At 44.2% G+C, this 13,128-nt stretch overlaps 1 protein-coding gene across 1 annotated transcript in view; it reads left to right on the top strand.

The window, feature by feature from the left end:
* Positions 1-1,238: 1,238 nt before the first annotated feature.
* LOC137905313 (protein sidekick-2-like) overlaps positions 1,239-13,128 on the top strand; it is a 76,375-nt gene continuing 64,485 nt past the window's right edge. Inside the window, 1 exon segment of the mRNA XM_068749538.1 lies at positions 1,239-1,374. Within this exon segment, the coding sequence (XP_068605639.1) occupies positions 1,239-1,374 (136 nt within the window).

Here is a 13,128-nt window from a genome sequence, read left to right as displayed (position 1 = left end):
ATTCCCTTTCTTTTTTTTTAAAGCAGGAGTATTCTGACCGCATTTTGAAGTCCGGCATGCATTTTTCAGTTGGTTCAAAGGGAGCAAGGACAAGCTGACATCCCAGCCCAGATGTCGCCTCCAGCGGTGCCACCACTTCAGCGCGCGTAAACCGGCCTTTTATCTTTGGTCTCGGGAAGCAGGAGGCGCGGAGACGGGGTGAGCGCTCAGGTGTGAGATTTGATGTGCTGCCGGTTTGTGTGTTACTGCTTTTGACGACACCACAGGGCAGGGACCAGATTACATGGGATTTACATACAGCATCGCTGATGCTTTGCCCTTGAGGGTTAAAACAAGCCATTTGAAAAGATTAAGATGTCAGAAGGAAATTTTGAAAGCCGGGCTTTTTGGTTTTTAATGCGACGGCAATCAATCAGCTGTCCGAATAGAAATCTATTTCCCCTTTCTTCCGCGTGGTGGCAGTAGCGTACAGAGAAAACTGGCGTTGTGCGCCTGAGCGGCTCCAGTGCGCGCTGCTATAGAATCTATACGCGATGGCCAATTCATAAAAAAAAAAAAAAAAACGTGCTCGGTGGCCACTCATAATCACAAATCCGACACCGAACAGATTACAGTACTTTGAAACCTTTGGTGGTAGACGGATTATTCACACTTTCACACCGGCGCGCACGTACACGCACGAACACACTTGGGCGCCGGAGTGCAACCTGGCTGAGTGAAGCGGCAGACTTCGGTAAAGTGCCTTGATCAGGCACAGATATGATAAAAAGGTCGATAATATATATATATATACATATTATTTCAGGCATGTGACAGAGCTCAGGCGTGCCCATAACTGTCTTTGGGGCGCCGCATGAACTTGTGTGAGACTCTCCAGCCTCCTTTTTTATTTCTATTTTTATTATCCCTACTTTTTTAATTTCACTCTGTGATGCATTCAGGGGTTTTCGGGGTGGCAAGATAGACGGTGTCAATATTCGGTCTGGCGCACTTGACAGCCGAGAAAATGCAATCGGGCTGACTCCGCCTTGCTCTTGCGGGACTTGTCCACGGGCTTTTCCACGCACACAGCCGCACGCACGCCCGTCTGCGCGCCCGGTGCTCCCTGACGAAGCGAGCGGCTCAACTCTCCACACTCTCCTCCCAGTCATCCACCGCGACGCCAGTGAGGAGCGCGCTGACGCACGGGGACCAGAAGCTGCCAAGGACTCTTCCCGGGAGTGGGGACACCAAGCAACATGTCCCCAGCGCGGAGACCGGGAATGCGCACCGGGGGCGCGATGGTGGCGGATGCAACTGGACAGGTCGGACAAGTGTGGGTCTCCTATTGGATTCTGCTGTCGACGACTTATATTCTCAGCGCTCAGGCTCAAGGTAAGATGTGTAACTCACGATGTATTACCGTTTCCACTTGGTCTGGTCTTTGCCCCCCCCCCTCCCAGAAGCGCACAAAAAGTCAGAGGTAGAATTGTATAGTGGCAAAGAACGCTTGGGACACAGACAATAAGATTCAATCCTTCAAACTCTAACATTTTAAACTGTCCGTCGCATCCTCCGCATCCTCCCTCTGTGATGCTCAAGAATCCCTGCGTGTCCCCGCGAAAGTGATGTTTGATGACATGTGATTGAGCCCCTGCGATGAGAGCTGTTAAAAATGTCACCAGATGACAGATGTGTGTGTGTGTGTGTGTGTGCGTGTGCGTCCATCGTTTTCACATTCGTGTCACGTCACGCCAGTGAAACCTGGAAAAAGACATCAGAACAAATTGTTGCTCTGCTTGTCAAGAGAAGTCAAGGTGGGCCTTTAAAACATGCCCAGCGGAAGTCATCTGCCATTATTAACCTGTATGAATATGACCATGGGGCAGTGAAGCAGGAGTGTTATTTTAACATCTACCCCATGTTTACTTTTGCCCTCCTTTGGTGTTGAAAGAAATCTGCATGAGACTAAGACTTTCTTTCACGCCAAGCACGGTCATAGATTTGGATGAAACACGTATCATACAATTGCTGAGGAACTTGTTCTGTCCTTTTCACTTGTCATCCATCACTGGATGACCTGCTGAATACCAAAAATGTCATTAGCTATATGTAGCTGGTGCATCGAAGACAAAGCCAGCGAGAGCGAAACCTCCCTGCCTCCATATCTCATTATTGGAAAACCATAACTGTCAGTTGTCAAGAACTGGAGGTAAGTCGATCAAGGATGTAACACGTTCTGTGGACTTGATCTCGTTATTTATAGCTGGATATGCATTTATATTAAATGGCATCTGGCGTAAAGCTTCAGAATGTGATTAGGGTTGAGGCGCACTGCTGCAAAAGAGAGATTCATATTTGCAACACAAGTCCTTGAGACGTTTACCGCAAGCATGTGTCAAAGCGTACAAGAGGTGGCATCTTTCTGCACTCCCGTCTTATAATCAGAAGGCTCGGTGCGCCACAGTGCTAAAAGCAGCATAATCCCTGGTTTTGTTTGTCTTTGAATCGGTTGCATTTCTCTAAAGTGCTCCCGACCTTAAATGAAAAGAGTCTCGGGCATGTCTTATTGTGCGGGGCACAGTTCCTCCGGCTGCTGTTGCCATCTTTCTCTTGAGCTGATATACCTGAAGTCTGTGAGGATCTGATGAGTGCTTCAAGGCCACTTCGCAGTGCTTCACCTTTCCTCCCCAAACAGACCTCTTTCTCATCATTGCAGTTGCTATTCAGGCCCCTTCAATGTTCCCGGCTGCACATTAGCATTGGTGATGGATGCCTGCTTCTTAAAATGGAGAAGGACTGCCTCTATGGTGCACAATCCCTGCTTTAGGTCCTTTCAAGAAAATGCAATTCCAGTTGTTGTGGTGCGTGTGTGTGTGCGTGTGTGTGTGTGTGTGTGTGTGTGTGGGGGGGGGGGGGTCTTCTGACAAGCCGAGAGAGCTTGTTCTTCTGAAGTCGGAGGCAGGTCTCGCCCTCATCGGGTGCCGCTATTTGCAAATGGCTGTTAGTGTGGATGTGCCTCTGCATAAAGATGTGTTATAAGCATTCCCTGAGAATCTTGGACCTCTGAGGCTGTTGTGAAATAAACGACATGCATGCGCGGAAGCCCCCCCCCCCCCCCCATCGGCCTGGGGGTTGCATGCACTTGTTTTTCAGCGGGTTCCTGCTTGGGCTCCTGCTGGGTTTAATGCTGGCGGCTCTAATGCACAAGAGGATACCTGACTGAGGCCACAAGGGAGCACTTCTCCTGCCATAGGCTGCTCTCAGTATGTGCATCTTGGGAGATTGTGTTTATTTGCATCGTCTATCTGTGCTTCCTGCTGTGTAACATTCTCCATTGAGCTTTAATCTAGATAGCAGCATTGACATTCTGCCAAATGGCAGCTGCTATAATTTTCTGGACGTACATTATTATTCGGCTTGACAGCTGTCACCCATTTCCAAATCTTTAAATCTTGTGATAATCCATCGCGCTTCCAAAAAACAAATGCACATTTGTTTAAAACACTCTGAATCCTTGTGTGATTAAAACTCCTCGCTTTAATGCCAGCATCATGTCATAATTCATCTACAACTATCACATGTGTGCGCACACGCACACTAATGCGTGCAAATACATCCCCAGTAACACGGTCAATGTGTTCAAGAGAAACGTGATGCAGTTTAAACAGAATCAAAGGCATCTCGGTTTTCTGATGAGTGATGATGTGCATTTATCAGTGACACAAGGTTTAATCCCTCTTGTGTATTGGTTACAAGGGGTGGGCAATATTGACGAAAAAAAATGTGATTTAATTTCATCTGGTCGTTTGTCAATAATGAAAATAAAATCCTACTTTTGCCTTCAAAATGTGTTTATAAAATTATTATATTCTAACACTCTGTTCTATCAATGGAATCGACACGTTCCATTGACGACTGTTTATTGTGTATTTGATGACACAGATTTTTTTAGTATTTATTTTGCTTACTTTTTTTTCTTTTTTTTTACATCTTGCCATCTGTTGCTGTTCTTGTCGGAAGACATTTTTTTCCCCATGAAGTTTGCAGAGTGTTTTTGTGCCTATATTTCAGCCGGTCTAGTCCTGATGTGAGTAGCTGGCTCCAGACGCTCTTGGAGGTCGTTTCATTTGGGGATGGCGAACCAAGTCGGTCCTGCAGCAGTCTCTAAAGGCAACCGGGATTTTGAGCAATTTTTTTTTCTCTTTGAACTAAAACTACCGCTGTCCCAGCAATGTTCAGTGTCGTGGCAAAGAAAGGTAGGGGAGGATAGTGTGTCCTGTTTCCTTAGAGGATGGTGCGGTGGTGGTCGCCTATTCCTCCAGACAGCCCTTCAAAGTGTTTTCAGATGCAGACTCAAAGCGGAGGGGTAGAAGGTGGCGGTAGAAATGTCAGGAAGCTTCGTTAAACAGAGGTAGCACAGTTCTGGGAAAAGAACATACATGTTGTAAAGTAGATGGTTGCAAATAGTTTGGATATGTAATAAATATAGATATAAATGAATATGTCATTGGATTGTCGTAAGCTACACTTTAGGAAAATCACTGTTTTTACGTGTGCTGTTCTCATACAGTTTTTGGACAATACATTTTGCATACAGTCCGTGTAATAGTTGCATCTTTTGTTCTCTCCTGGAAATGAGGTCATATTTGTCACTAGTTGATAATGGAAGCAACAACAGGCTTGTGTGGAACAATAAAACGTTCTTATTTTCAAGAGACGCCCGAGCAAACCAGACATCTTCTTCCGTTCTTCCGCTTTGTGGGTCACGGAAGTTGCTGGAGCCTATCCCAGCTTGCTACGGGTGAGAGGTGGGGTACACTCCGAATTAATTGCCAGTGCATCGCGGGACCACGTGGAGACAGATGGAGATTTTATCCGTGCGTAACCTTTTGAATTATGTTGCTAACAAACACCAGCAAAAACACAACCTCCTCGGCGGAGGTAAAAATATCAAAACAATAGTTGCTACGCAAAGACAGACCCACACTCTCAATCATCAAACATGGAAATACATGTTTGATGATTGAGGTGTGCGGCCAGTGGGTCGCACACCCTCGGGTGAAAAGTGGCGGCAGCCTCATCGTGTTCCTGCCTCTCATGTCTGACTGGTTGGCTGCGCCCCCCCCCCCCCCCCCCCCCCTCTGGCTGTCAAACGCTGTCTACACATGTTTATTCATGTTGCCACAGGATGCTTATTCACCAAGATGAAACATATCACAGCTAAATTAGCTGCTCTGGCAGCAGCATTTTCAATAATTGAATGATAAACAAAATGGTAATGTTTCAGAAAAGGCTGACAAAGGATTTGATCTGCTTTATTTTTGAGGAACAATAAGGGCCGCTTTACTGTCTGTTTTAGCTTCAGGATGCTTTAATTGGCTCAGTCGAGCAGCAAAACGGTGTTTCTAATTCATAATGGAAATGTAATCAAATTAACTTGTACCACAGGGTTTTTGGCATTCACCCCTTGCCCAGTAATTGCCATTTGCCCAAAGGGCGATGGTAATGGCCGTTTTCATGTGGCAAAGAGACCGATCTACCACTGTGTGTTTGTCATGCTGCCATATTATGGTGCTTGAATGAAACTCTAGGAGTTTAATTGTGCTGTTGTTAAATACTTATTATTATGATGTGAGTTTGTGTTGAGAATTTTGTGAGCTAAACTGGGCACACAGCCTGGTTATTTTTAATAATAGGTTGGAGACGACAAGGTATGCCACTGTTTGTTTTTTGTTTTTACTGAGTCCTAGTTTAATTGTATTTAGTTAAATACCCTGATTCATTTTAGTTTAAGTCCATTACAAGTCCGTGGTTTCACTCAATTCAGTGTTGACAATTGTGCCTTTTGTAAAGCATTACAAAAAAAAACAAGATTTCTGTCAATCTAGTTTTACCAATTTGTATTTATTTGTTACATTTTTACTCTTATTTCACTTGTTTCACATCAGATTTATCTGACTAGTTGCTGGAAATCTAGCTGGAGGTTTCAGAATGCAACTTTGCCGAAAGCATCTGATGAAGCCAATTTCGGGAAGACATTCAGACATGTGTGTATTTATTTTGAACCAGACGGCAAACCGGTCTTTTTTTTTCTCATTTCAAGTTTGATAGTAGATCCTTTGGCACCAAGACCTCCAGCCATTTGGCTTCACCGGATGAATCTGAGAGACTCTGAGCATCAACTATCCTGAGGGAAACTTTGAAGGGAACCAGCTGCTGGTTTGGAAGTTCTCCATCTTTTAGCGCCACTGGCTGATCGTACAACGACCCTGGCGAGGCAGGATTTCAGCCCTTCAGCTATAGCACAAGTGTTGTTGTGGGTGTTACTCTTTAAATGGGACATATTATGAAAAACTCAATTTTCCCATGTTTCTACACGACTATTTTAGTGGTTTTGGGTCATTTTCAACCCAAAAACAGCTAAATAAACCAACCAGTCAATCTTGCGTAGTTTGCATAGTTCTGTCATCAAGTACAGTAAGAGAATGTGCACATGCATGCACATTCGTTGGGCGTGCACGCAATGAACTTAGTTTTGTTTTCTTTTGAGACTCTTCTGACGGAGCTGTTTGAGACAGGAAAGATGTACGCTGTCCTGCAGCATCTGTTTGCTATTTTGGCCAAAGATTGTCACCGATATAAGTGTCTGGGAACTGTTAACTTGTGGAGAAAGAGTATAATATGTGATCTTTAAACTACATTTCTGTCAACGATATTGTGTTTAGTCTTTATAAGCGTTCAAAGTCAGCACCGTCTTGATTTCATCTCATCTTAGTCATGAAAGGAAAGGTTGCCAACATTCACGATCACACTTTCCTGACTGACTTATCACAAGACACTGGAGTAAGCCCATCTGACAGAATGTTTTTTTCTTTTCTTCCTACAGAGAGCCATTATTTGTTTTATTGGGTAAAAAATGCAGTTTGAAATCGGTATATGGGCTGTTCAAGTAGGAATTTTCAAAAATGGCAACATTGACTGACGAAGCATGTCCGTCTTCGGGGAACAATTTTAATCATAAAGCCGGAGGTCTTTTTGTTTCTTTTGTTTCTCCTTGTTTACTGATTAGACTGAGCAGAGAAGCGCTGTGGGGGGGAGAAAGGCGATTTCTTCACATATTAATTCTCCTAGGCTAAAAGTCTAATCAATCTGACGCAGGACCACGATGCGCCTCCTCAGCAATCAAAAACAAAAGGACATTTCTCAGAAAGACCCCGTGAGCTGGCACAGAAATTGAAAGTGGTAATGACCTCAGATGTTGGGAGCAATACTATTTGTCTAAAAAACATTTTGGATTAGGGAGCAAAGATGCTGTTCATGCTGCTTCATCAGAGCATCGTTGCAAGATCATCTGAGAAGACTTTGAAATGGGTGTCATTTCTTTCATCCATGGAAAAGAGGCATAGTACAAGGCAGTATTTTTGGACCCTATAGCCCCCCAAGCTGTTCCGTGTAAACACGGAAACAACACAAACACCACTCAAGTAAAACTGTGTGGAGAGAGAAGGCTTTTTTACTGCATAATGTGTGCTCTGAAACGCTGCTCTCATTCAGCATGCTCCTCTTGGGGATGGGTAAGTGTATTCCTGTGTTCTGAATAAAATGGCAAAGAAAGAGAAATGGAGAAGCTGTGTTAGGGGGTGGTGGGCTTGTGTGTTCTGTCTTTTTTTTTCCCTTCACTTTTTCTAGTAAAAGCAATTGGTTGCATCAATCCATTTTTCTTTGTGCTTTCACATGATTTAATTCACATTCTGCTCTTCTGACAAGCCCATCAAAACACTTGTTTATGTTGCTCTCCCACCAGCATGTTCCTCTGCAGTAAGTGATGATCAGATTGATCTGCTCGTATTGCTTTTTTTTCAAATCAATATAGAAACATGGGGAAGGAAACAAAAGAGACAGAGATGAACAATAAGCCCACAAAAAAAGAAACCAAAAGTATAGTGTCTGATTGCAGAATTTATCTTCTTCTCAAGTTCATCAAGGAAACTGCTGTTTAACTGCGTGACACTGGTAAATAAGGTTTGAGCTGTGAGGAGTTTTTTTTGTAGTGACTGGTTCTCTGTTCTTCTCCCCAGAAAAACGTGGAAATAGAAGGGCAACCATTATTAGAGGCTAGAGAATATATAGTATTTCCAACAAAGTCCATTGTGTCTCTTAATTAAATTAAACTACAATCTAAATTAGAATTCTAAACACACCCTCAACCAAAAAAGTTACCGTATATGAAAATCCATAATTTGCTAAAATTGTTGAAAAATGCTTAAAGAGAGCGGGGGGGGGGGTTCAGCCCACCTTTCTGGATCCGCTCCGAAATTTGATAGATTCTTTCTCAGCACATGTCCAGCCCTTCTACTCAATTTTATGGTAGCCCATTGAGTAGTTTATGTGTTATTGACAAAAATGCCGCCCTATATCTGGATCCACTCCAAAATGTAACCGAATCCTTCCTGCTGCGTCTCCCACCAATTTCCATTAAAAAAGAGTACGGTAGACTTTGTGTGATCCCGCTAACAGATGGACAAACAAACAGGTTAATAAACTCTCATTTTCTTAGTTGGCTATTCTTCAATTGGCAAATTATAATGTGATTCAGATGTGATTCAGATGTAAAGCAAAACCTATTTAACAAATTAAGAAAAAATTGCAAATTTGAAAGACAAAAACAAATTCATGGCAAATAAGCGCTTCTGATTGCAGCGCACATCACGTAATATAAATGTAGATCTTAAAGATATTGCAATAACCTTCGGTGAGCCTAATAATTCATTGCAGCAGATTATAGCACATATCATCCATTTAAATATGGTAAAACATTTGGACAATTGCAGCAGCACAAATATACAGTTTACCTCAGAAATATAAAGGCCATTGCAGATCTTCTCGTGTCGGGTGTAGCCCTAGCTCTGAGTGAACTAACCACGAAGACAACTTGACTGAGGCCATTTATTGATCCACAGGAGTTCCTAACCCTAACTCCTGATAGGTTTGCTGCCTTGCTTCATAGTACAACTCTCACTTCATCTTTGCTCCCTGTTTTGTTCCATTCCAGCTGATGAACCTCTACCAGAGGGCTTTATATATATATATAAGTCTTGGCAGCATGCCCATCAGTCCCACCAGGGTGCCTGGTGATATGCCTCAAGCTGCATCTCAATGCCTTGTTCTCAGTATTGATCGGGACCACAGCTGAGTCTCCCTCCCCTTCTCCTTTTCTTTCCCACACGGGATTCCAATTCATTTTTGATAGAATTTTGATTTCCCAGCACTTGTATTTTTCCCATTCCCCAAGACGGGACGATCTCAACAACAACAACCCCGCCGCAACTTCTGTCACATTTTGACAGTGCTTCACCTTCACTATACATAAATGTCTTGCAACAGAGATGTCACGATGTCAGAATGGGGTTTTAAAGCAGAAAACACGCAAATAGGCATTGACTGAGATGACTTTTAACAGGTTCCCACCAACGTTCTCGTCCAGCAGTGCTTTTGCGTTTTCTGATGAGGCATTCCTGTCTGGCGTCTGTGGCAGGAGAGCGCCGGTTGTCACTACGGTGTGGCAGAACTTTAAAGCACACGCATCTTTGATCACTGTCCTTGCCTCAAACATCAGTGGCGTGTCATTTACGAAGTTGATAGGAGCTGACAGCAGCACCGCAGGCTCCTGCTCCGTGGCTTATGTCACATCTGGATTCCCGATCCATACCCCCTCAACAGGAGCCACGAAAGAAGCTTCAGGTATGAGACTGAGTGCATATGGCCGTACTCAACCTTAAGAGCAGTCCAGATGGAGCCTTCGTCAAACAATGTCTGTTGTCAATAGGCAGATTTAACAGAAACCACCCTCACAGAGGAGAATAACTACGACCATAACAAAGTATCAAATTAACAATGGCTAAGAATAACAGATAAAGCATCAAAGAATCAAAATCTCTTGGCAGGACGTGGACTGGATCAAACACTCAAGACGGACTGGCACAGGACAAAGGGGGGACACAAACAATTTATACATGAGGTAGGGGAACACAGGTGGAACCAATCGGGGCGGGATTGGCAATCACACTGACTTCCTCCCATAGGATCCGTTGGTGACGATCCAGATCGCCATGTGGACGGTGTAAATCCGATTATGAGGGGAATGAGCTGCTTGGCGGAGGTCTGCGCTCCTTGAGTGCTTTCCTATTTATTAATTATGTGGATGTATCACCATTAAGAGGACATTTATACAATTACAGCACAATGAGTGCGCTGAACAGACAATGTCCATTGTCATGATATCAAAAATGACATGATGTCTTACATTTAGACGTTGTGAATGCTTCCGTGCTCACAAGTAGGCTAATTGATTGGTAGAATTAAATCACTCAATAGGAACATAAACAATGAACAAAGGCTTCAAAAATAGGTGATCCCAGAGCTTCAATGCTTTATTGAAACACCGGAATTGTTACAGCAAAGGAGCTGCTGTTCAAATCTGAAAATCGATTGATGAGTTGTATCCCTTCCACTTTAACATGCTTGCATGATTAATAGACGCGGTGAGAATGAGAGCCACTCTTTGACAATGAGATAGCAGTCTGCCAATACACAAATCGGGTCTGCCAAGTGTTCTGCCTGAAATGGATCAGCTTGGGACAGCTTCTCAGAGATTAAACCGAAGTCTGTCTGGTCCTGCAGCTGTGAAATCCAGCAACATGAGAGAGCGACAAAATAGATCCTTCACATATACAGACGCCTGGTTATTTTGGTTTTTAAGAAGGCTTCAAATAAAACTTCCTGCAGGTTTAACAGATGCACAAAAACATACAGGCAACCAAAATGGTGATAACACAAACAATTAATGCTTGCATCTGCACACGCGTGCCATTTGCATCTTAGCAGACCTTTCAAACTTGTGTTTTCAGCACAGCTAATGCGAGTGGGGCGCAGCAATCGTGCCTCGTGTGAATTATCAATATCAGAATAAGCTTTTTTTTTTTAGTCTCTTGCCCTGATGGTCCTCTGTAAGGAATGCGTTCAGATTTAACAGCTTTCCCTGCTACGTTTCTGTCACTGCCAGCCGGAGCGACCAAGAAAGGAAGTGCAGAAAAATAAGTGAATATACTGCTGTGGATATTGAGAGGAGGGGGCATGGCGGATGCCGCACTGAGGAAAAGAAAGGAGAGCGCTGCATCAGTGGGCTAGAGATTGCTGTGGTCTACAGTAGCACAAATCCGAAATTCTGTGCAGATCCAACAGTAGCTAGGAAACAGCTGACAGTAAAATGGAGGGATCAAAGAGATTAATGGGCCCGGATTGAGCCCAAACACTAACCCATCCAGTTCTCACACTGCCAGCCTTTTTATGCATTCATACCAGACCTCGGTGACACGTTTCCACTTATTAGACAGAATCCATCTGTAGTTATCGTATCCTAATTGTTTCATTTGGAGTTTCTCTAAACTATTTAGCTCCTACATGCTCTCGCTGGCAGGCAGTTTGTCGAAAAGGTCATGTTTCAATTCTGAAAGTGGAGGAGGCTGGATGAAGAAAAGACACACACACACTGTCTGCACGGAAATACAAATGCCTACACAACTGATCCAGACAAAATAAAGACATCGCTTCTGAGGGAAACGGGATGAACATGTCAGACATAATCAGCACATCCTCTGTGATCCGAGTGAGGTTTCCTGTCAGCGGGACTTGGGAGTCGCCGCCTGTTCAATTCTTCAGGGGGCCGTTGTTTCCCTAAAGCCTCGGTCACTGTCTCTGCTTGTCGCCGAGTCGGAGAGATGTACCTCAACAAATGAGCCCAAGCGTCCCCGGCTGGGGACGGAGATGGCGTATTGCACCAGAAGGGATTTTGACAATGTCGTCCCCAGTGTCCCCACTATGGCGATGCTACTTGTATATGCGGACATACTCAAAGCTTGGGCACAGTCGACCCAGGAGAGTCAAAGCCAAATCGGATCTGCATCACATGTGAAGCACAGATGATGGCTTTGCTGAACACTGATTCATGATGACTGACTTGGATGCAACAAAGGCAAGGTGGACACACAATGGCGCACGGCGCCCCTGTCTCGTGTTGCTGTTGCAAGGGCTTCTGGCGCATCTCGCTCTTTGAATTTGGCAATTGAGGGGTGCTTTCAAAAACTAAATCTTTTTTTTCTTTGAAAGGAAATATTTCAGTGCTTATCTAATGACAAAAATGCTGGACATGTTCTAAAGCCTATGGGGCAGCGAAAAAGGGTCAGTGGGATCATATCACTTTAATGAAGTTACCCTGGACAATGTTAAATCTGAAATTCAATTAAAAAAATCTTTATTTTTACAGTGAGCACTCAAGGGGTCAGCGTCATTCGGTAATACAAAGGAGCTGTAAGGAGAAATATCCAATCGGGAAATGTATTCTTGGGAGGGCATATCACGCCGGGACAGTAGTTTCAAATGCTTCAGTGAATATTGCGAGAAAAGCTGGCGAGGGAAAATCACGAGACATCCGGTAAAGGAATGTCTCGTTTGTGTGGGGTGCAAACATAATAAGAAGGGCAGCTATTTTACCCGGTCAATGAATGCAATCTCCATGGCACAGCGATTATCTTCCTCAGTGGGCCCTGCTTTGGATGCTCCGACTTTATTGTCGACGCTCCCATTATAGCGTCACCGTGCTAAAGTGGACCCAGCGTGTGTGTGTTTGTGTGTTTTTTTTTTTCCTGCCGCCTCTGCTTTTGTGATAGATGGTGAAAGAAGAGCAAAAGAGGCAAAGTAAACGGCGGCGAGAACATGTACCCTGCCAGCACTCTTACAAACGCAGCCTGCAGAGCTGACATATGCAAACTCAAAGGGTGGCGGTGTTTAAAAGCCTTAATCACGCCGCTGCTCGGAGCCCCATGTGGCCTCGCACTTTGCATTCACTGAGAGCTTGTTTTATTAATGCCGTCCGGTGCGAAGCGTGGCGCGGTAGCAGGGAATGCATTGTGCTCTTGATTTAAAGTGGTGAGGGTGGAGCAGAAACAATAGCCATGAAAAAAACATGGCAATGCTGCAGGAGGAGGTCCACTTCCATTACTCTCGTGTTCCGGTTGATTCCGTAGAATCATTTCGTCACGTGCCTTACGTGACACGTACAAGCCAATCATGGTGGCGCGTGTTTCGTGT

This window comes from Brachionichthys hirsutus, chromosome 16 (assembly GCF_040956055.1).
Source record: "Brachionichthys hirsutus isolate HB-005 chromosome 16, CSIRO-AGI_Bhir_v1, whole genome shotgun sequence".
Classification (NCBI taxonomy): domain Eukaryota; kingdom Metazoa; phylum Chordata; class Actinopteri; order Lophiiformes; family Brachionichthyidae; genus Brachionichthys; species Brachionichthys hirsutus.
Note: the sequence above shows the minus strand (reverse complement) of the source record. Positions and strands in the feature narration are given on the sequence as shown.